The 22,475-nt window shown below is 54.9% G+C and overlaps 1 protein-coding gene across 1 annotated transcript in view; it reads left to right on the top strand.

The window, feature by feature from the left end:
• Positions 1-22,475, top strand: part of ADAMTS17 (ADAM metallopeptidase with thrombospondin type 1 motif 17) — a 90,689-nt gene that overhangs the window by 10,381 nt on the left and 57,833 nt on the right. The window contains exons 4-7 of the mRNA XM_070400340.1: positions 6,833-7,005; positions 10,667-10,750; positions 11,982-12,139; positions 14,419-14,462. Coding sequence (XP_070256441.1) covers positions 6,833-7,005; positions 10,667-10,750; positions 11,982-12,139; positions 14,419-14,462 — 459 coding nt within the window. The remainder of the gene's footprint in view (positions 1-6,832; positions 7,006-10,666; positions 10,751-11,981; positions 12,140-14,418; positions 14,463-22,475) is intronic.

Raw genomic sequence — 22,475 nt, 5'->3', positions numbered from 1 at the left:
GAGTTTCCCGGAAGGGTGAATCGGAGAGACCCAGCTTTTCCCACGGGAATAGGGTCTTCATGGCTGCACGTGGTGGCCAGGGATGTCCCTGGGCCTCGTCCTTAAGGTTGTGTTACCCCAGCCGGGACCATGGCTTAGGGGTGGCCAGCTGGCTCATGCAGGTGAGGGGGTCGGGTAAGTCTTCCTCCTCCAGGAAGCACTGGATTGACCTGTGAGCTGCCATGCTCTCCAGGGGCATAGCAGGGCTAATACAGTCAAAGCCAGCTGGAGGGAACCACTGAGCTTGCATTTCTTATTTTATTTATTTTTTAAAGATATTTTTACTAATTTCAGAGAGGAAGGGAGAGGGAGAGAGAGATAGAAACATCCATGATGAGAGAATCCTGCACACTCCCTAGTGGGGATCGAGCCCACAACCCGGGCCTGTGCCCTGACCGGGAATTGAACCGTGACCCCCTGGTTCCTAGGTCGACGTTCAACCACTGAGCCACGCCGGCCGGGCTGAGCTTGCATTTCTCGCAGTCCTTGGGGCTCCCGAGAGGAGACAGGCTGATCCTATTTCGGTTATAGCTCCTTATTTTTAGGGCCTTATAAACCGATTCATAAAATATCACTCCAGTTTGGAAGGTTGGGACTTGGCATGAGAATGTGGAGTCTGTGCGAGCCCTTTTCCCCCTTTGGGTGAGAGCGTGCGTTTCTGAAGGTTTTTTGGCCACTCTCAACAACTGAAGTGGGACTTGGGGTCTTTTGAAATGTTTTTCGATTTTTTTTTTTACGTGGTTATTTTTAGTTGAAAATTCTTTGTCTGCCTTCTGTGGCTATTTTCATATCTCCTTTCAGATCTGGGGTAGAGTCTTCACTTCTCATGGTCTCTCGTGAGCATCTGAATTCCATATCCTCCTGCTCCACCCTGGTAGATGGGACATGTCATGGGAGAGCCAGAGACTCAAATAATAAAATGACTTTTTGCTACGAGGCACTGTCACCATAGGACTCCTGCCCTGGCCTGTGACTCAGTGATTAGAGCAGTGGTTCTCAACCTTCTGGCCTTTTAAATACAGTTCCTCATGTTGTGACCCAACCATAAAATTATTTTCGTTGCTACTTCATAACTGTAATGTTGCTACTGTGATGAATCGTCATGTAAATATCTGATATGCAGGATGGTCTTAGGCGACCCCTGTGAAAGGGTCGTTCGACCGCCAAAGGGGTCGTGACCCACAGGTTGAGAACCGCTGGATTAGAGCGTCGGCCCGCGCACCAAAGGGTGGCAGGTTCGATTCCCGGTCAAGGGCACCTACCTGGGTTTCAGGTTTAACCCGAGTGTGGGAGGTAACCAATCGAAGTCTCCCTCTCACATCGATGCTTCTCTCTCACATCAGTGTTTCTCTCTCTCTGTCTCTCCCCCTTCCCTTCCACTCTTCCTAAAAATCATTGGGAAAAATATCCTCCGGCGAGGATTCATACACACACACACACACACACACACACCCGGACTCCTACATGTTTTGTGTGGTGGAGAGCTCATTAGAACACGTCCGACAAAGGTAACCTCAGAGGAAGGCATCACGGTCCTTAGCCATCTAAGTTCTGTCCTGATTGTTCTTGTTAAATGCATGCAGTTATTTTGTAATATATCTGGTCCATGTATAGCATTAACAAGTGATTATAGTCAGTGTTTAGGAAATACTGTGACTATTGAGAGATTGTATATTGCTGATTTATGCAAGAATTTGCGTGTGTGTGCGTGTGTGTGTGCGCGTACGTGTGTGTGCGCGCGCGTGTGTGTGCGTGCGTGTGCGCGTGTGTGCGTGCGTGCGTGCGCGTGTGTGCGTGCGTGTGTGTGCGTGTGTGTGTGCGTGTGTGTGCGTGTGTGTGTGTGCACGCTGTCGTAAATAATCGGTTGGGGCTTGTGCTTTGTATCCATTAAGATTCATGTGGTTGGAAATGACAGAGATCAAACTGGCTTCAACACTGATGACATCGCTGCCACGGGCTCACAGAACTGAGGCTGGCGCTCAGGGAAGGCTTGGCCAGACCGGGCTTCTTGGCAGCTGTTGGGTTTTTTTAAATGTTTTTATTGATTTCAGAGAGAAAGGGAGAGGGAGGGAGGGGGAGGGAGAGGGAGGGAGAGAGAGAGAAGGAAGCATCAGTGATGAAAGAGAATCACGGATCGGCTGCCTCCTACACGCCCTCACTGGGGATCGAGCCCACAACCTGGGCCTGTGCCCTGACCGGGAATCGAACCGTGACCTCCTGGTTCCTAAGTTGATGCTCAACCACTGAGCCATGCCGGCCGGGCTCCTATGGCACATATTTCATAACAATGTTTCTTCCAGAAGCCTGAGGGATCGCAGTCACTCCGTCGTAATCCTGTGTTTTTCCCCTTTCCGTTGTCCTTTGGACGTATTCTCCGTGAGAACACAGAAAAATCAGTGTAGGGCAAGCACCCTGGCCCTCTTCTGGAGTATTCCCATTACTTGATTGAGAAAGAAAATCGAAAACTCAAGCGTGGAGACAGAAAGGGAAAGCACACCCAGCCGTGTGTGTGAGTGTGTGTGTGTGTGTGTGTGTGTGTGTGTGTGTGTGTGTCTGTCTGTCTGCCTTTCCCACCGCCGTTCCCCCAAGCAGAGGAATTGGATGTGAAGTGTGTTATCTTTTCCCTGGGCTGTTATGCAACCCCCCCCCCCCCCCCCCCGCCACCCCCCGTCAAATAACTCTAAGCAGAGCCGGCCTCCAGCTTCCATAGGAAATCTGTCTCGGAGCTGCGGGCAGACGGGACCAGAATGCAGTTGATGATTTCAAGTGCGCGCTGGCCGGGACCGTCCAGGTGGCTGGAGGAAGCTCCTGGCAGCCCGGCCCGCCCTGAGGCAGGAGAGGAAGAGGAATCGTGGTCCCGGGAGGCCCGGGCCAGGCCCCAGGCCGGGTGGCCGCGGTGCTGACTTCGTGTTCCAGGGCCGGCGGGGGTGGAGCGCGGCCCCTGCCAGTTCCCGCAGAAGCGTCTGATTTTTGAATCAGCAGCGTCCCCCTTCCCGCTCCCTCCGATGGGAAGAGCTGTAGGGAATGTGGGCCCGGGCTGGGGAGCCTGCCCGGCCTCCCTCCCAGCAGGAGGACTCGGGCCAGAGGGTCCAACACGCGGAGGAAGGGAAGGGAGCAGACACCCTGTTTGTAGCGACTGCTCTTTCTAAGCAATGCCTTTCGGGTTGCTTTTTTTTTTCTCCACCACAAACGGTCTGGCTTTCTCAGTCCACTCATTTCTCATGGAAAAGCCCAGGAGGAAAAAAAAAAAGGCTCGTCAGGACATCTGCTGCCCAGTGTTCTTGGGCGTCCTCCAGCCACGAAGGCAGTGGTCCGCCCTGCAGGGCCTCCCTCCAGGGCAGCAGGCGATGTCTCCTGCAGGACCAGACGGGGAATTCGCTCGCCACGACGGGGATTGGGTTGCACACTCTGCCTTCAGCCCAGACCTTTCTCAGGCCATTAGCGAGTCATGGATCAGATCCCGCGTCTCGGGGTTGGGACAGAGCTAGACGGTGAACTAAAGCCCGCCCAATGGGGCAGGAAATATCAGGCGTCACTGGTGGTCGGCAGGGATTGGAACCGCCTTCATGGTGGGAACCTGCTGGGAAGGGCCAAAGCCCCTCAGAGAGGAAGGGAGAGGGAGAGAGAGATAGAAACATCCGTGATGACGAGAATCATGGATCAGCTGCCTCCCGCACGCCCCCTACTGGGGATGGAGCCCACAGCCTGGGCATGTGCCCTGACCAGGAATTGAACCGTGACCTCCCGGTTCATAGGTCGACGCTCAACCACTGAGCCACGCTGGCCGGGCTCCTTGCAGTATTTTATATACGTAAGTTATCTAGCACTTAAAACATTCACATATTGCCTTCTACTTTCAGTTCCCAAAACGGGAACATTATTTGTCACAGAACAAATTTAACCTCCTTTCCTCCTTAAAGACTTATTCTAACTTAAGTAAAATTGCATTATCTGTCCTGAAAACAAATGCTGTGCGTTTCTAGCTAAAGGATTCTCAGGGAAAGATTTCCATCCGTGCAGAGCAACTTGCCAAATCTTTTGTGACTCCCCGTTGGTCCAAGCCACGCAGGACATGAGCGTCAGCAAGACCAGCCGACCTTCGCTGCAGAGAAGCCTGACGCTTCTGTGACTGGCTCTATAAACTGCGAGCTCCCACGAGAGAAGGTTTTGGTAACAAACAAAATGTAACCAGGAGTCAAAAACGATGTTGCTTGCATCTGGCAGATACATCAGCCTGTTTTTCTGAAATGCTTTTATGCCTGGAAAGTTGTTGTGCATACCAAAAAAGGAAGGGTTTCTAGCCCCAGGGAAACACATGAGAGCAGCCTGCCGTGTGCTTGAATGGACAAAGGCGTGCAGAACACAGAAACTCGGGCTACATATCACTAGCTCCACTCGTTCCTAAAACTTGGGCTTCCAGTATGGTTAAGTTTTGGGGGTGTTTTTTTCCCCTGGAAATTTATTTTTCCTTCCGTCGAGTCTCTGTTGCTTTATGGAAATGAAATGGAGGATCTCTTCGATCTGCCCTGTTGCCACCTGAATTGCTCAGAAATCTCTCTCGTTGGTCTGAGGTGGAGGTGGGAGGAGCAGATCAGCCACCTTCCCACCTGGGACGTGGGAGGAACCAGGGCCTGCTCACAGTGGGGCGGGCGTGGGAACGTTGGGCCCGCAGGCCATATAAGGCCAGAGAACTCATTTGGTCGGGCCCTGCCAAGGCATTAGGGGTGACTTCATTAACTGTTTGACTAAATAGAGCAGGCTAATATTTTTACAATATATTTTTTATTGATTTCAGAGAGGAAGGAAGAGAGAGAGAGAGAGAAACATCGATGATGAGAGAGACGACTCATGGATCGGCTGCCTCCTGCACGCCCCCTACTGGGGATTGAGCCTCTGCAACCTGGGCATGTGTCCTGACCTGGAATCGAACCGTGACCTCCTGGTTCATAGGTCGACACTCAGCCATTGAGCCACACCGGCCGGGCTAACAGGCTAATTTTTCAGTGGCTCCTTTTGTATGGCCCACAAAGGACGTCACAAACATTCAAATGGCTCTTGGCAGAAAAGAGGTTCCCCACCCCTGTTCCAGAGGGTCCCCTGTACTGGGGCAGTGCCTCGCACACAGTGGTTCTCAGTCAGTATGTGCTGGCTGAAGGGCTCTCTTTCCACCTCCCCCACAGGCAGCAGTGCCTGGCTGCTTGGTACCTCTGTGGCCATGACCATGAGTGGGAAGGTCAGGTGGGGCCAGCTCAGCTTTGCTACCCCCGGTCCTGCTAGTCCCAAGGGTGGGGTCTGAGTCACACCTCCTGCCTAGTGCGAGTGCTGATTTTTTAAAAATATTTTTATTGCCCTGGCCGGTTTGGCTCAATGGATAGAGCGTCGGTCTGCGGACTCAAGGGTCCCGGGTTCGATTCTGGTCAAGAACATGTACCTTGGTTGTGGGCACATACCCAGTGGGGGGGTGTGCAGGAGGCAGCTGATCGATGTTTCTGACTCTCTGTCCCTCTCCCTTCCTCTCTGTAAAAAATCAATAAAATATATTAAAAAAAATATTTTTATTGATTTCAGAGAGGAAGGGAGAAAGAGTGAGGTAGAAACATCAGTGATGAGAGAGAATCATTGATGGCAAGCGCTGGTTTTGGACTTCAAGATTGATCGGTTCTTTATTTGGGATCTTAACTAGACAAAAAAAAAACACACACACACAAAAACCCCCAAAAAACAAAACAATCACAAAACTCTTATTCTGCACCTTTCTTTGTAAGGAATTTACATGCAAAAGATGCCTTTTATGAAAATGACTTGGCCTTGGGCAAAGTTATTTAAAGAATTCATCCTTGGAGAGCAAAACATTTTTTTTTCCCTTTTTGAAAAAAAGAAAAAGAGAAGAGAAGGCCGTTCTCTCTCAAGGATGCAGGGTTTCTGCAGCTGCCGGAAAGTTCCCCTGGCTGGGAGCTCTCTCCAACACGTGGAGCCACCGTTTCCAGGCGAAAAAAGGGTGTTTTTCTACAAACCGACCCTTTGCTTTGGCTGAAGGAAAGAAAAGTGATCAGAGAAGAATTTGGGAGGGCCTGGGAATTTTATGTAAGGCTGTGTGTGTGTGCAAACTTTAGCCCAGGGGTCCTCGAACTTTTTAAACAGGGGGCCAGTACACTGTCCCTCAGACCGTTGGAGGGCCGGACTATAGTTTAAAAAAAAACGATGAACAAATTCCTATGTACACCGCACATATCTTATTTTGAAGTAAAAAAACAAAACGGGAACGAATATAATATTTGTATTTGCATGTGGCCGGCGGGCCATAGTTTGAGGACCCCTGCTTTAACCCGCCACCTAGAGCCCGGCCAGTGTGGCTCAGCTTCTACTCATCCAGGCAGTGAAACTGATGACCTAGCAAAGTCCATCTCTGTTGTTCAGCGAAGGCAGGCGACCTGGATGTGACACAGGAATACACCGTTTCCAGGCAGGGGACAGCTTTTAAATTATCTCGGGTCTGGCCTGTGTGGCTCAGTGGTTGAGCATCCACCTAGGAACCAGGAGGTCACCAGTTCGATTCCCGGTCAGGGCACATGACTGGGTTGTGAGCTCGGTCCCCAGTAGGGGGCGTGCAGGGGGCAGCCCATCGATGATGCTCTCTCATCACTGATATTTCTCTCTCTCTTCCTCTCTGAAATCAATTAAAACATATTAAAAAAAAAAAAAAAAAAAGGCCTCCATGGAGGCCTGCTCCGTGCACAGGGTTGGGAATCGCACCGCCGCCATGGACTGATCTCACGCCTTCCTTGTTTTCTAGAAAAGAAGAAGCCGAGGAAGGGCGGGCCGTCGCCGGACTGGCGGGAGCGGAGGAGCGCCATCGGGCTCACCAACGAGCACACCGTGGAGACCCTGGTGGTGGCCGACGCCGACATGGTGCAGTACCACGGGGCCGAGGCCGCACAGAGGTTCATCCTCACCGTCATGAACATGGTGAGTCCTGGCGGGTCCCCACGCAGGCAGGCAGCATCCTCATCCCCTCCTCCGTTCAGGGGGAGGCAGGCCCACACAGCCTGGGACCCTGGGGGGCTGGCGGGCGTGCCCACGGTGGACGGCGCTGTTTGACCGCCTGGGTCTGCATGGTGAGTGGGCCCTGCGGCCACCCCTTTTGGAAGCCATCAAGCCCCTTGCTGTGCGGGGACCCCTCCCCTGGGATAAAGAGCCCAGTGAGCCCCGTCCCTGCTCTCCCTGCTCTGAGGAGTCCAGTCTGGTAGGAGGAATCGAGATCAAAATTGAACACAAAACAGATTCCGCCCGGCTGGTGTGGCTCAGTGGTTGAGCGTCAACCTATGAACCAGGAGGTCAGGGTTCGATTCCCTGTCAGGGCACAGGCCCGGGTTGTGGGCTCGATCCCCAGTAGGAGGCGTGCAGGAGGCAGCTGATCCATGATTCTCTCTCATCATGGATGTTTCTCTCTCTCTCCCTCTCCCTTCCTCTCTGAAATGAATAAAAATATGTTAAACAACAGCAACAACTACAAAAGCAACAACAACAAAAAAAACGGGTCCTGCCGTGCGCAGCGAAGCCTGGTGGGAAGCAGGACCTCCGATGCGTGGAGTCTCGCTGTCTCTGTTTCCTTTTGTGACTGGCTTCTTTCACAAGCACAGGGTCCCCCAGGCTCCTCCGTGTGGTAGCGTGTGTCCGACTCTCCTTCCTCCCTCAGACCCAGTGGTACTCCCTTGCGCATTCGGGCCTTGATTTGTTCATTCACTTGCCCGCGTGTGGACCCTGGGGTCGCTCCCACCTCCAGGCAGTTGTGGAGGAGGCTGCGGTGACCGTGGGCGTGCAGATAACCCGCCTGAGCCCCCGCCGCGGTTTCCTTTTAGGGATTCACCCAGCGGTGGGATCGCTTTTGCTAACTCCTCGTGCTGCGTGGCCCTGGTTTCTGAGAAGGGTTTCTGTCTTTCCTGTGCCGAAACCCGGTCGCCCTGGTGGCTGGGTAATGACGGGGTGCGGCCTCTAGTCCACCCAGAGGAAGCCCAGACAGCGGGCTGGGGGCCTGGCCCCGCTCCCGACTCCTCCATCTGCGGATAATTTCACCTCATTTATTTCTTTTTCAATCGTCCGGGTCACGAGTGCAAGGAATAAACCTTCATTACAACTGAAGTAGTCATAAGACAAAGCTCCTATTTTTATGTTTCTTTTATAATTTCTCTCTTTTAAAAAAATATATTTATCGATTTCAGAGAGGAAGGGACAGGGAGAGAAATAGAAACATCAATGATGGGCTGCCTCCTGCATGTCTCCCACTGGGGATCGAGCCTGCAACCCCGGGCATGTGCCCCGACCGGGAATCGACCCTCGACCTCCTGGTTCCTAGGTCGATGCTCAGCCTCGGAGCCAAGCTGCCGGGCCTGCTTTGTGTTTTAAACGATCCTCCGCCTGGCTCTTATCCAGGGACCTGGAGGCCTGCTCCGAGCTCTGTGTCCCCAACAAACCACCCACCTGCCCAGGTCCACGCAGAGGGAGAAGCGTCTTGCCAGCCGTCCTGGGGGTCCCCCAGCGGGAAGCGCAGAGAGAGGGGGTGCTGTGTCCCCGGCTTTCGGCTTCCCACGGTTTTCCAAATGTTGCACGTGACTTGCTTTTCCTGCGGTTGGGGGCAGGGCGTGGTGACACAGGAGCAGGGATATTCTAAAGAACAAATCGTCGCCGGGGCCGGAGAGCTGACAGCGGCAGGCCTGGGTCTGGGCAGCCCCGGTGGAAAATGGGCCCCTGGACAGAGTGTCAGCTGTTCTCAGCTTCCTTAACAACCACCGGCAGAGTGAGACGCCGACGCGTTCCAGGCAGGTTCCGCGCGGAGGGAAAATGACATCAATTTTACTCAGTGACCAGGCGGAACGGATAAGAGGCCTCTCTCTGGGACCAGAGAGGTCAGCGCAGTGTGTGAGCACCCCTGGTCCTCACACCCTGCGGCCTCCCGGCGGGGAGGGTGGGGAGGGGGGTGCTTGTTAAATGCAGCCGGCGTGGCCCATCCCAGGGTCTCCAGCCATAGGCCTGGCCCAGGCTCCAGTATGTGCCTTTCCAAGACCCCAGGTGATGTTGGGGCTGCTGCTCCAGGGACCCCACGAGAGGTGCTGTGGGAGGGAAACACCCCTCCTGTGTGGGGTCCAAATGATGCCCTAATTGCAGAGTGTTACTCTCAGCCCCCAGATGCCCCTGGGGAGGCCCTGATTCACACGGGTAGGGGGTGCTGTTGTGAAAACCCCTCTTGGGCCTGGCCGGTGTGGCTCAGTGCATGAGCGTCGACCTGTGAACCAGGAGGTCACGGTTCGATTCCCGGTTGGGGCACATGCCCAGGTTACAGGCTTGATGCCTGGCGAGGGGGCGTGCAGGAGGCAGCCGAACCATGATTCTCTCTCATCATTGATATTTCTCTCTCTCTCTCTCTCTGCCTCTCCCTTTCTCTCTGAAATCAATAAAAAACGTATGTTTAAAATAAGGTCTGTAGGCAGGCATTTCCCCTCGGCGTGCCCGGCCAGGAGAGCAGGTGTGGGAGCCCGACCACAGCTAATGTGCCTGCCCCCTGGCGGGAGCTGCCCACGTTCCCACAAGGCCCAGCAGAGTCCAGGGCCGACGCACAGGCCCGTCCTGGCAGCCGGTCCGCCAGACGGAAATCGGACAACAGCCACCACACACAAAGCAGCGGGCCGCGGAGACATGTAACCCAGTCTCCCGGCCGTTTTTTCCCATGGAAATTCCTGCTCAGGACAAGTCTGGAGGCAGCGTCCATGCGATGTTTGGAGAGACACCTGGCCGGGCAGGGAACAGCGCGCCCGGCGTCTGGAAATTCTGTCTCGGGCGTCCAGCGCCGGCTGCGCCCTGGCGAGTGGTCAGAGCCCGGCTGCAGCTGTCACATTGCCTTGGCCGCCTGGGGGGGCCCAGCTGGGCGGGCCCACCGCCGCTGTCCCGCTGGGCGATGTGGGGACACGGCCAGGGAGGGGCAGACGGGGACCAGAGAAGAAGCAGGTGACAGGGACCCCTGGGGAGGAGCTGTTCACCGGCCTAGAGGGTTTTTTGTTTTTTTTTAAATATTTTTTTCTTGAATTCAGAGAGGAAGGGAGAGGGAAAGAGAGAGAGAGAGACATCAACGATGAGAGAGAATCATGGATGGGCTGCCTCCTGCACACCCCCTACTGGGGGTCGAGCCTGAAACCCAGGCATGTGCCGGGACCGGGAATCAACCATGACCTCCTGGTTCATAGGTTGAAGGTCAATCACTGAGCAACACCAGCTGGACTAACCATTAACTTTTAATTAATATGTTTTTCAATTAATAGAACTTATACTTTATGATGTATAAATACATGAATTTGTAGTTTATTTGTTCATATTTTATGTTTTAGTTTTATAGAATAATTGAACGCATAGAGGGTTCCCAAAACGTTTCACCGGTTACTAACTTCTTACATTAGTACGTTGGTTATAACTAAAGGATCAATATTGGTCCATTATTCACTAGAGTCCATCGTTGGCTCCGATTTCCGTAGTTTTTACCCAATAGCTCTTCTCTGTTCTAGGATCCCATCCGGGATACGATGATATATTTTTTTAAATGTTTAGATTGACCTCTTTCTTTCCTTTTCTCTCTCGATAGGTTTACAATATGTTCCAGCACCAGACCCTGGGGATTAAGGTGAACATTCAGGTCACCAAGCTTGTGCTGCTGCGACAGCGCCCTGTGAGTCCCGTCAGCGCCGCACACAGGGGATGTCCCGGGTCTGGCAGCTCCCTAGGAGCCCAGGGGGGTGTCTGGCTTATCCAGGCTCCCAGGCTCTGCAGGGGGCATCAGTGTGCCCGGGGCCAGGGACCCGGATGTCCGGGGAGAGGAGGGTACATGCCGTTCCTGGAAACTGGGGGTGCTACCGTCCGCTTAGAATCTCCAGGGCACCCTGAGCAGGGGCCTGAGCGCCCCCCTCCTCCGCCCAGCACGTCTTAGCAGAGCAGAGCGTGGTGGCGGCGAGGTCTCTGGCACCACGGCCGCCCTCCTGTCGCTCTCCCTGGGCTTCAGCACGTATTTGGAGTCCCCATGGCATCGCTCTCTGGCATTTTGGTCCAGTGCTTCCCTGGGACGCTCCCACGGCCAGGCAGGGAGGGTGACGGGGAGGGGCCGATGCTTGGTGGGCGCATGCTGTTCAGTTTACCGAAAAGAGCACTTGTCCTTTTTTTTTTTTAACATATTTTTATTGATCTCAGAGATCAATGTTGTTTATTGATTTTGAGAGAAGGAGGAAGGGAGAGGGAGAGAGATAGAAACATTGATGAGAGAGGAACATCGCCGATCGGCTGCCTCCTGCACGCCCCCTGCTGTGGATCGAGCCCGCAGCCTGGGCATGTGCCCTGACCAGGAATTGAACCAGCAACCTCTTGGTTCCTGGGGTGATTGATGCTCTACCGCTGAGCCACACCAGTCGGACAAAGAACACTTTTCTTTAATAACATAGTCTGGCCCCGGCCGGTTGGGCTTGGTGGATAGAGTGTCGGCCTGCAGACCGAAGGGTCCCGGGTTCGATTTCGGTCAAGAGCACGTACCTCGGTGGCAGGCCCGATCCCCGGCCCTGGTTGGGGCACGTGTGGGAGGCAACCAATCGATGTGTCTCTCTTACATCGACGTTTCTCTGTCTCTACCCCTCCCTCCCACTCTCCTAAAAATCAGTGGAAAAATATCTTCTGGGGAGGATTAACCAAAAATAAACAGCGTAGTCTCCATCTGAACGTATACGTAGACCCACAGTGGCCTCTGTCTGCGTCTCTGCGTCCACCCACCAGCGTTAGGTTTGTATTCGGGGAAGCGTGTCCAGAACGACCCAGTGGGCAGCTGTGTCCACCTCACACTGTAGTCTGAGCACCAACGCCGGCTTCCCTGGGGCCTTGGCTTCTCTCAATGCCCCCCGCCCCCCGATTTCTTTCAGGCCAAGCTGTCCATTGGGCACCACGGAGAGCGGTCCCTGGAGAGCTTCTGCCACTGGCAGAACGAGGAATACGGAGGCGCCCGGTACCTTGGCAACAACCAGGTGCCCGGAGGCAAGGACGACACGCCCCCCGTGGATGCCGCCGTGTTCGTGACCAGGTAACGTGGGAGGCGGCCTGCACCCCCAAACGTGCTTGGAGAAAGCCGTTTCCCGTGGGAGAGGGAAGAGGGCCGTTGGCTAGGAATTCAGGCTTGGCCATCGGACCGCTGGCCACCTGTGCGAGCCTCAGTTTCCTCATCCGGGCAGTGGGCATCACAGCAAAAATGTGGAGGCGACCCCCGTGTCCATGGGTGGGTGAGTGGATACACAGAAGGTGTCTCTCTCACATCGATGTTTCTCTCTCTTTCTCTCCCCCTCCCATCCACTCTCTCCGAAAATCAATGGAAAGTATCCTTGGGTTGAAGAATAACAAAACAAGAAAAAAAAATGGTACAGATGCAGAATTTCGTGTTCGATGTGTTTGACCACAATTAAACATGTTTAAGAATGTCCTTTCCACCTGAGCACATTCTGGGGTGCTGATTGCACGCGGGGGGTTCTGAGTGGGGGTGCTGGGCAGGGGGGAGACTGGAGGTTAGAAAAGCAAGATTTCTTTTTCTTTTCTGTAATCCTTACCTGAGGATATTTTTCCATTGGTTTTTAGAGGGTGTGGAAGGGCAGACGGGGAGTGGGGGGCAGAGAGAGAGAGAAACATCGATGTGAGAGAGACACATCGATTGGTTGCCTCCCGCACACACCCTGACTGGGGCTGGGGATCAAACCTGCAACCCAGGTACGTGCCCATGACCGGGAATCGAACCCAATACCCTTCGGTGTGCAGACTGTCACTCTAACCACTGAGCCACCAGCCAGGGCAAGTTTTCTTCAGCCACAGGCAGGGCCCGCCGAGGCCCGCCGAGGGCTCTGACCTGCAGCCAGCCCAGGGCTGCCCTTCTCTTTCTCCCTTTGGTGCTGGCACCTCCTGAGCTACCTGCACCATCCCCACTCCGCCCACTGCTGCGGGGCTGCTAGGCCTACAGGACTGGCGTCTGCCCGCCCTGTCAAGTCCTCCATGCCCTCGCAGATGTGAAATTAAAGACCTCCCAGCAGCCGGGGGAGGCGGTGTGAGAGTGGAGGCCGCCGCCAACTTGGCCGAGAGGCATTGTTTAATAATTAGAGGCTGAGAGCTGCAGTTCCCCGGGTTGGATAATAACAGGCTGATGTTTTCGCACGGAAATTGGGTGTGAGGCCGCTGCTGCTCCGGGAAGCTGCTCCTTCCTCCCAGAGCGATCCGGCCCAGGGCCACGCGGCCCTGCGTCCTGGGCCCCAGGCGAGGTTTCTTCTCTTTTGTGTCCCCCTTCCCTGTCCCTCATGGACTGAGCCCAAGCCCTGGACGCCCACCAGACCTGCAGACGGCCAGCCTCGGGGAAGGGAGCACAAATGACATCATGGCCAGCAGGAGCTACCGAGCAGGAGCGGCGGGAGCTGGGTTGTCAGCAGCTGCGGCCAGGGCTGGGGCTCCAGAGCACCCCCGAGGGGACCGAGTCGGGGGCTGGGACAGAGGACTGGGACCCAGGCGTCCACACCTCGCTGGGCGTTACCTGTGACTCTATCCACCCCCCAGGCCCCGAGCCCTCCGTCCCCCCGAGAGCAGCCAGAGGCCAGGATGAGTCTCTGTACCTGCAGGATGGGGGTGGGGTCAGGTTCACTCTTTCTTTTTTCCACCACCACATACCTGGGGGGACCAGGGGAGCTTTAAAGAAATATATTCAGGAATAACTTTGGCCGACGTGGCTCAGTGGTTGAGCATCGACCTATGAACCAGGAGGTCACGGTTCAATTCCCCGTCAAGGGCAGGGTTGTAGCCTATCTATGATTCTCTCCCATCATTGATGTTTCCATGACTCTCTCTCTCTCTCTCCCTTCCTCTTTGAAATAAAAAAATAGATATATTTAAGAAAAGGAATGACTTTTGGGTTGCCTTCTGGCTCCAGCATCTAAACCCCGAGGCTGCCCGAGCAGAGTCGCTGGGGGAAGTCACTGTAGGTTGAGCGTATGGACCAGTAATTGTTTCTGACCCGTGACTTGGCACGCGTTTTCTCCCCAAATGCTTTCAGCTGTTGGAAGGAGGCCCTCCAGCCACCGAGTGTTCGGTGTGGACGAGTTTAGCTGGAAAAGGGGGGTCCAGCTGTGTGGGTAGGTGGGGGTTGCCCTGGGAAATGCAGATGAGCTGCTCTGGGCAAGCCCTGCCGTTCATGACTCTTCATTGTCTCCCGTGACAAGTAGAGCAGTGACGTCATGGGCGGGATGACTCTCAGCGTGGACAGTGTGTGCCTCCCCCCCCCCCCCCCCCCCACCGTTCTGCATGCACCTGACTGCTGTTCCGTTTTCTTTGTAGGACAGATTTCTGCGTGCACAAAGACGAACCGTGCGACACCGTCGGTAAGTTTCGAGTTAAAATAATAATCGAAGGGGCTGCTGTATCCCCTTCGATACTTCGTGCCTTTTCCGTCGCCTCTTTTCTTGTAGGAATGAATCATTTGACTTTATTCTGCTTATTTTTCCAGAAAAGTGTTGACAGTTCTTATGGCAGGAGGCATCCGGACAGAGGGTTAATAAGGAAGATAGGAAATGTTAAGCCAGGGGAGGGACCACGGGGGGACCCCGAGGTGACTGTGGGGCGCATTTGTTTCTGAGCCTCTCGGGCACCAGTGCTGGGGGGGGGAACCCCCTGAATTAACGTGATTGTCATGAGACAGAGCTTACTGGTTTGTTCTCGTGCCCACGGATGGTTTTCCCCGTGTGTCCTGGGTGAGGTGTGACCGGGGTGAGCCCTGGCAGCAGCAGGCTTTGCTTTCCGGTCAAATAGCAACGCTACCACCAGCCCCTGCTGCTGGACAAACACATTTTCCTTCTTCCCCTCCCTCCCTCCCTCCTCTTCCTTCTCCTTCTCCCCGCTGCCCCCCCCCTCCACCTCCCCTCCCCGCCATTTCCTCTCTCCCCTCCCCGGGGGTACCTGGCTGCTCGTAGGCTTCAGATTGACCCATTCTTTGGGCATCAGAATAGACTGCGAGGTTCACAGGGACCCCTAGAGGGTTTCGATGAGGTCAACGATCGCCCAAACCTCTATTCCCGAGGAGGTCACGTGACGGCGCCGCCGCGTGCGAACTTCTGAACCTGCCGTGCTTAGCATTGTGGGAACACGGGCTAGGCCTGGGCAGGGTATGCCCTGGTGGACTTCACGTGTTCAAAACCCGGGCTTCCCTTGGAGTCCTCGTCGCGTCTCATCTCCATCCTTCTCTCTGGCTTTGCCACGTACAAGCCGGGGATTTTGGTTAAATCGTCATAATCCTTGCCCTGGTAGGTTTGGCTCAGTGGGTGGAGCATCGGCCTGCGGACTGAAAGGTCCCAAGTTCGATTCCGGTCAAGGGCACATATCTGGGTGGCAGGCTCGATCCCCGGCCCTGGTTGGGGCTCATGTGCGAAGCAACCAATAGAAGTATCTTTCACATCGATGTTTCTCTCTCTCTCTGACTCTCCCCCTCCTTTCCGCTCTCAAAAAAAAAAAAAATCTTTGTAATCCTTAAAATGACCACTTCATAGGGGACTTTAAGGCCCTTTGAGATCTAGCTAGCGGTGACAGCTGCCATTGATGTCACCTGTTAGAGTCTTTATAGGTTGTCCTCCGCCCATCCTCTAAACAGGCCTGCGAGCCAGGTGTCGGACCCCAGGCGTGCTTCCTCTTTGGGGGCCGTGTCCGTAACGAGTGACTCGACTTTTCAGTGTGACATCGGCCTTGATAGAGGGACCGCTGACACCCGTCTCAGTCTGGCTGGCGCTGTCGGTGACCAGTCCATGCTGACCTCTCTCCACTGACAGGGCTGCCCAGGCGGGTGCTGTCCTTCCCCGTGTTCACGACTCAGCGTGGACGGCCACCGCTCTTCCGTCTCTGCTCCACCCTCCTGCTCACTGAACTTGTCCCCATGGAAGCACCGGTGCCTCATGTGCCTCAGAGGACTCTGCACACACAGACACGGGCTTTACCCGTGTGTCGTGTCCCTCAGCGCCTGGCCCAGGGCTTGGAAGACTTAGTCCCCACTGCTGATGAATGAATGATGACTGGATGAGTGATTGAATGAATGAATGATTGATTGAATGGACGAATGATTGAAGGAATGAATGATTGGTGGAATGGATGAGAGAATGATTCAATGACTAGGAATGAATGAATGATTGAATTGTTGAATGAATGAATGAGTGAATGAATAGAAATGAATGATTGAATGAATGAGTGAATGAATGAATGAATATGCAGTGTGTCCAACCAGCCTGCATCTGGTTGTATGGTTTTCTCTCATATGACTCAGAGCTGGCTTTTGTTTATTCTCTTCTGAGTACATAACCCTCATCTCTGCCCTGAGCTGTGAGGATGTGCTGTATTCTAGTTGGCGGGCGAACCCCCCGCCCTGAGTCCCACGTCCTCCCGTCCCCCCACCCCATCCGCCCTGAGAAGCTTCTCTGTCCTCTCTCACTGGGGCTGTTGGACCGTCCACTTCTCCGAAGGGCACAGTCTGTCCAACCCGCAGCCCTTTCCCGTTCCCACGGTATTCCAAGGTCGATTCCATGAAAACGATTAGTGTTTTTGGTGTGGTTTTTCTTTTCTTTCTATTTTTTTGGGGGGGAAATGCCAATTCCACTTAATACTTCTTCCTCCAAGTTCCCACTGCCGTTCTCTAGTTCGGTTTCATACTCTTCCAATATTTTCTATTGTGTCCTGTCTCCTGGACCCCATGGTTACAAAATCAAACCGGACCCAACAGCTGTGCGGGGGCCGTGCCAGGGGGCCCTGGGGAGCGCCACGGCCTCTCCTCTCCACCTTGGCCGAGACACTGATTAAATGGAAGGGTTCCCGGAGCCACAGGGCGAGGGGACCGGCGGGGGCCCCTGGGGCCGGCCGCACGGGCCGGTTGCAGCATTTCTCCTGCCATTGAGCGCCAGCTGCCAAGATAAACATACGTTTGGAGATCAAGTGGGAACCCCCAGAGGTTTTCATCTTGGAAAAATAAATCTGGAAGTGTTGGGCCAAGAAGCCCTTTGCGTCCACACCCAGATCTGCTCAGCCTGCGTGCGAACGTCGGAGGGAGTGAAGAAGGCAAGGATGCTGGCGAGGACGCCGGGGAGGCCCGGCACGGAGTGGAAGAGGGGGCTCCGGGCGGAAGTCCCCAGTGCTGCTGCTCCCCAGTGTGTGCCCTGGGGCCCATCCCCTTCACCTCCCGTCTGCGGCATCGTGGCTGGACCCCCACGTGCCTGCGGTGAGGTCAGGATGAAGCACGCACACAAGCACATGGGCAGCGTGTGGCACAGCGCCCACCGCCGTGGGAAATGGTGGCTGTGATTTTTATTAGCCGTTTCCCGAAGCTGACCGGCCGTTGCAGGGTCTTAGTTTCAGAAGGAACCTGGTACTTACAATCAATCAGCAGTTCTTGCCCCCTCTACCTTCAGAATACAGTTGACCCCTTTTAAAAAAAAAAAAAATTTTATTGATTTCAGAGAGGAACGAAGGTGGGGAGAGAGGAACATCAATGATGAGAGAGAATCACGGATCAGCTGCCTCCTGCACACCCCACACTGGGGATCGAGCCCGCAACCAGGGCATGTGCCCTGACCAGGAATCGAACTGTGATCTCCGGGTCGACGCTCAACCACTGAGCCATGCTGGCTGGGCCAGTGGACCCTTTTTAAAATATATACATTTTTATTGATTTCTCATCATTGATGTTTCTCTCTCTCTCTCCCTCTCCCTTCCTCTCTAAAATCAAAAGTATATTTATTTAAAAAAAAACTCAGGAGAAAGCAGAAAAAGAAGACCCTTTGAGACAAGATTTAGGGAGTTCAGGAAAAGCAGGCACCTGAGCAGCCAAGCTAGTGACACCTCCTGCCCCGAGAAAGCCCCGGGCATGCTGGGGAATGACTCATCCTGTGACCTCAGCTCCGGTGCAGGCCATCCGATCCTAAGGAAGAGATCAGCCAGGAAGCCTGTAGGAAGGTGTGGTTGGGCTGCACATGGTCCCCGTCAGCAACGGCCCCGTCCCCGCCTCCAGGCCCCGCCAGGCCGGCGGACGAGGGTGCCAGGCACTCCTGTACGCCCGTGTGCAGCTTCCTCGCAATTCCAGTGGCGGGCGGATGGAGCCAGGAGCCAGGGCGCCCGGGAAATGTCTCTAATGGAACGAGAAGACCCAGACACTTGGACGGAGGGTCCCTGGCAAGAGGCCTTACACTGGCCGCTCCATTAAACTTTTCATTGGCTTGTCTGAGGGTAAGTAGCTGTGCCCTTGGGATTGGATGGTCTTTGCTACGAGGCCCGAGGTCAGGAACACAGCGCTGGAAACAGTGAGGCACGCCATCCGGAGACACGGGCCAACGTGAATCCCCGAGGGAAGTGCTGATCTTGAAGATGGCCTCTGATCCTGCCTCCCTCCCCTCGGAAGTGTGGGCTCTGCAGCTGCGCTCCAACTGGGAGGTTTTCCGCCTGCAAAATGCCTCCTGGTGCCAACAGAGCTTTCCCTGCGGCGGGCAGGGAGGGGGCTGCCTTCTAAGACCTACCTTGTCAGTTCCTCCTCCTCCTGCTCCTCCTCCTCCTGCTCCTCCTCCTCCTGCTCCTCCTCCTCCTCCTCCCCACAGACCATTCTGGTCCCCTTGGTGCTGCAAGACAAAGGGAAGGCTTCCTAAGTAGGTCACCAGGCTGAGTCTGAACACCTGTGTTTCATGGGGGTTAGGAAACACAGATATGTTCCCGTGTGTGTGTGTGTATTAAAATTTTTTGTTTTGCCCGGCAGTGAGTTCATAGACCGTTGACCTATGAACCAGAGGTCACCGGTTCGATTCCCGGTCAGGGCACATGCCCAGTTGCAGGCTCGATCCCCAGTAGGGCGTGTGCAGGAGGCAGCCGATCAGTGATTCTCTTTCATCATTGATGTTTCTATCTTTCTCTCCCTCTCCCTTCCTCTCTCTCTTTCTCCCTCTCCCTTCCTCTCTCTCTCTCTCAAATCAATAAAAACTTACTTAAAAATAAAAAGGGAAGTGAGTGCCCAAGGCAGCCAGTGCGGACAAAGAGCTTTCTGTGTCCTCCTGTGGCCGCTCCGGAACATGTGAGTCCAGGAGAAGGTTCAGGCCGATCAGAGGGGACCCCGGGAAAACAGTGCCCTTTCCCCGCCTTTGAACTTGGGGTGAAGAACGGGGACCGGGGAAGAAAGGCGTTTTTGCCTCTGCACAATGGCGAGCCTTCTCTCTCCCAGATCACATCCCTCTGAGTCCCCTCCTTGGAATGTGTGACGGCAGAGTCATTTGTGGCAGAGGAACCATGTCTGTGTTTCAACTTGTTCTTTTTTTTTTTTAAACTTTATTTTATTTTATCTTTTTAGAGAAGGGAGAGGGAGAGAAAGATACAAACATCAGTGATGAGAGAGAATCATGGATCAGCTGCCTCCTGGACACCCCCCCACCCCCCACTAGGGATGGAGCCCGCCACCCGGGCATGTGCCCTGACAGGGAATCAAACCCTGACATCCTGGTTCCTAGGTCGACGCTCAACCACTGGGCCACACCGGCCCGGCCAGAATTGATTTTCGTTGTGCAGGGGTGTCTCCCGTTCTTCAGAGCAATTGTCCTCTCTCACCTCTTCCCGAAGGTGAACCTTCCGTCACGGTCGCTAATGATAGTTCCACACGTTCCCTTGGGTGGCCAAACACTGCCCTCCCAGAAGGGGCAGGCCCCAGGTGGTCTTGCTGTGGGATGGCCGCGGGCAGGAGTGCTGGGACCCCAGCCTGCCCGCTCAGTGTGGGGAGGCTCAGAGGCCGCCCAGGTGCGCACGTCGCCCCACCCTGCGCCCCCTGGCTCAGCGCCCACGCCTGTCGGGGCGCCGGGCTTTGCAGAAGATCTAGCGGAACAAAGCCCCCTTGTTCCTGTCACGCCTCTCTGTTCCAGCGTGCCACGCTCCCTTTCATCCCGGCGAGCTGCCTGCCAGCGAGGCATTCAAGAGCGAGCCAGAGCCGGGCGCACGCCCAGACGTAAAGCTGAGAACTGTCTGCCCACATTGGCACCTCCCCGGTGCGTACCTGGCCGCCTGCTTCCTCCCGGCATCTGTGTTGGTGTTTAGGCCGCCGTCGGTGTGGTTCCAGGTGGATGCATCCACAGTAGCCGCGGGGCAAAGGGCAAACTGTTGGGGGATCGCCGTGGTGCCGTCAATGCCGCCCAAACCCTCCGGGGGCCAAGGCGCAATGTCGTTAACTAGGACCGTTTGGGGCGCAAACCCACTTGGCTGACGAGGTCACAGTATAAGGGTCTGCACTGGGCCCCTATGTGGTGGCCAAGAGCGTCTCCTAGGCTCTCTGATGGTGCCAGCACCGGGCTGGGGTCCCCGAGCCACCGGCAAAGGTGCCAGCTCGGGGCTGAAGGCACCTCTCGGCCAGGCCAGCCCTGCGCTCGGGAGGAAACGGGTTTATTCCTGCTGCTGGGAGCTGAGCGCCTGAGACGCCGGTTGGCGAAGTTCTGGTCAGTGTCACCCCAGCTCTCTGGCCTTCCCACAGACCCGCACAGAGCACACTGCCCACCCGTTTAGGATTTCTTACAATATATTTGTATGGATTTCAGAGAGGAAGGGAGAGGGAGAGAGAGATAGAAACATCAGTGATGAGAGAGAATCGTGGATCGGCTGCCTCCTGCACCCCCCCACTAAGGATCAAGCCTGCAACCCGGGCATGTGCCCTGATCAGGAATCAAACCGTGACCTCCTGGTTCAGAGGTCGATGGTCAACCACTGAGCCAAACTGGCCGGGCTCCACATCTTTTAAAGCAAATTCCAGAAGGTCTTGGCTGCCCTGAGAACAACGTGGAGGTTTGAACACATACAGGGACTTCAGCAAATAGTTCTGACTGACCCAGTATCTGACTGGCTTCAGAATGAGTGAAAATTGGTATGTTACATGAAAGGGGGAGATGTAAGTGTGTTGGGATGTCTATTATCTGAGGGCAATGCTTCTCTCATCTCAAAAGGACCATAAGGTCTGGCCGGTGTGGCTCAGTGGTTGAGCATCAACCTATGAACCAGGAGGTCACGGTTCGATTCACGGTCGGGGCACATGCGCGGGTTGCGGGCTCCATCCCCAGTCGGGGGCGTGCAGGAGGCAGCCGATCCATGATTCTCTCTCATCATTGACGTTTCCCTCTCCCTGTCCCTTCCTCTCTCTCTCTAAAAAGATTAAAAACATATTTTTTTTAAAAAGGAAAGAAACGTAGGTGAAGCCCCCACTGTCTTCAGCTTCCCGGATGTCACGTTCATAAAAGCCTTGAGAGACTCCTCCACGAACACTGCCCTTCCTGCGAAATCCTTACATGCTTTCTTGGCAGAGCTTTTGCTTGACAAATACTTTCTGTTCAACTTTTCTCTCTCTCTCTCTCTCTCTCTCTCTCTCTCTCCCTCCCTCCCTCTTTGGACTCGCTCGAAATAATTGCAGCGATAGATTATATCTGTTCGGGGCTTCCTACGTGAGAAGTGCTCCCCTGGCATGATTGACTGAATCCTCCACCCGGGAGGTGGGTGTCAGTGTCATCTTACCAACGGGGGTGGGGGAGGTGGGGAAGGCTTAGAGAGATGGCACGGACGCCATCATCACCCAGATGGCAAGCGGCAGAGCGGGAGGCAGACCCACACCCGAGACCAGAGCCTGCCCTCCTCACCCCCAGCTGGCCCAGGAGAAATACGCCGCGGTTTATGTCCCCAAGAATGGCACCACGTCTGCGTGGCAAACAGAGGCTTCTGAGTCGGGTCCAATGAAATAAGTACCATTCTCATTCTCTTGGGCATTCAACACCCTTTTAAAAATATATATATTTTTATTGATTGCGGAGAGGAAGGGAGAGGGAGGGAGAGAGAAACATCAATGATGAGAAAGAATCATGCATCGGCTGCCTCCTGCACGCCCCACAGTGAGGATCGAGCGTGCCGTGACCGGGAATCGAACCTCAACCTCTTGGTTCCTAGGTCGACGCTCAACCACTGAGCCACACCGTCCGGGTGCAATGTCCTTATTCTTGCATCCTGTTAGCAGCACGGAGCCCTGCCCAGGCCTCCTCAGTGCATGGGAGGGAGGGCTTCTCGGGGCAGGTTGACTTGAGCTCAGATGCTGAGTCGGCATCCACATGACAGCCAGCTTCCTGAGTTGGGTGTGGGGACCACTTCTTTATTGAGGGGTTCGCGTGCCCTTGCCAGGGGAGTGCTGATGGACTTTTGCTCAGGAGCTGGTGCCCAGAGCCGCCCTCCGGCCTAGCCTGCCCTCCTCGCACCCCAGCCCCACTCCCACTCGCAGCCCAAGAACCGGCCCACCCTCGAGGGGCCTAGAACAAAGCACAGATCGAAATCCCCTTGGGCCTGCCCTCGACCCTCAGCCTGGGTCTTTT

The sequence above is a fragment of the Myotis yumanensis genome, unplaced genomic scaffold (assembly GCF_028538775.1).
Source record: "Myotis yumanensis isolate MYYU_CA2020_CCGP unplaced genomic scaffold, mMyoYum1.0.hap1 SCAF_20, whole genome shotgun sequence".
In the NCBI taxonomy this organism is placed as follows: Eukaryota; Metazoa; Chordata; class Mammalia; order Chiroptera; family Vespertilionidae; genus Myotis; species Myotis yumanensis.
The sequence above is the reverse complement of the archived record's forward strand: the minus strand, read 5'-3'. Positions and strand labels throughout refer to the sequence as shown.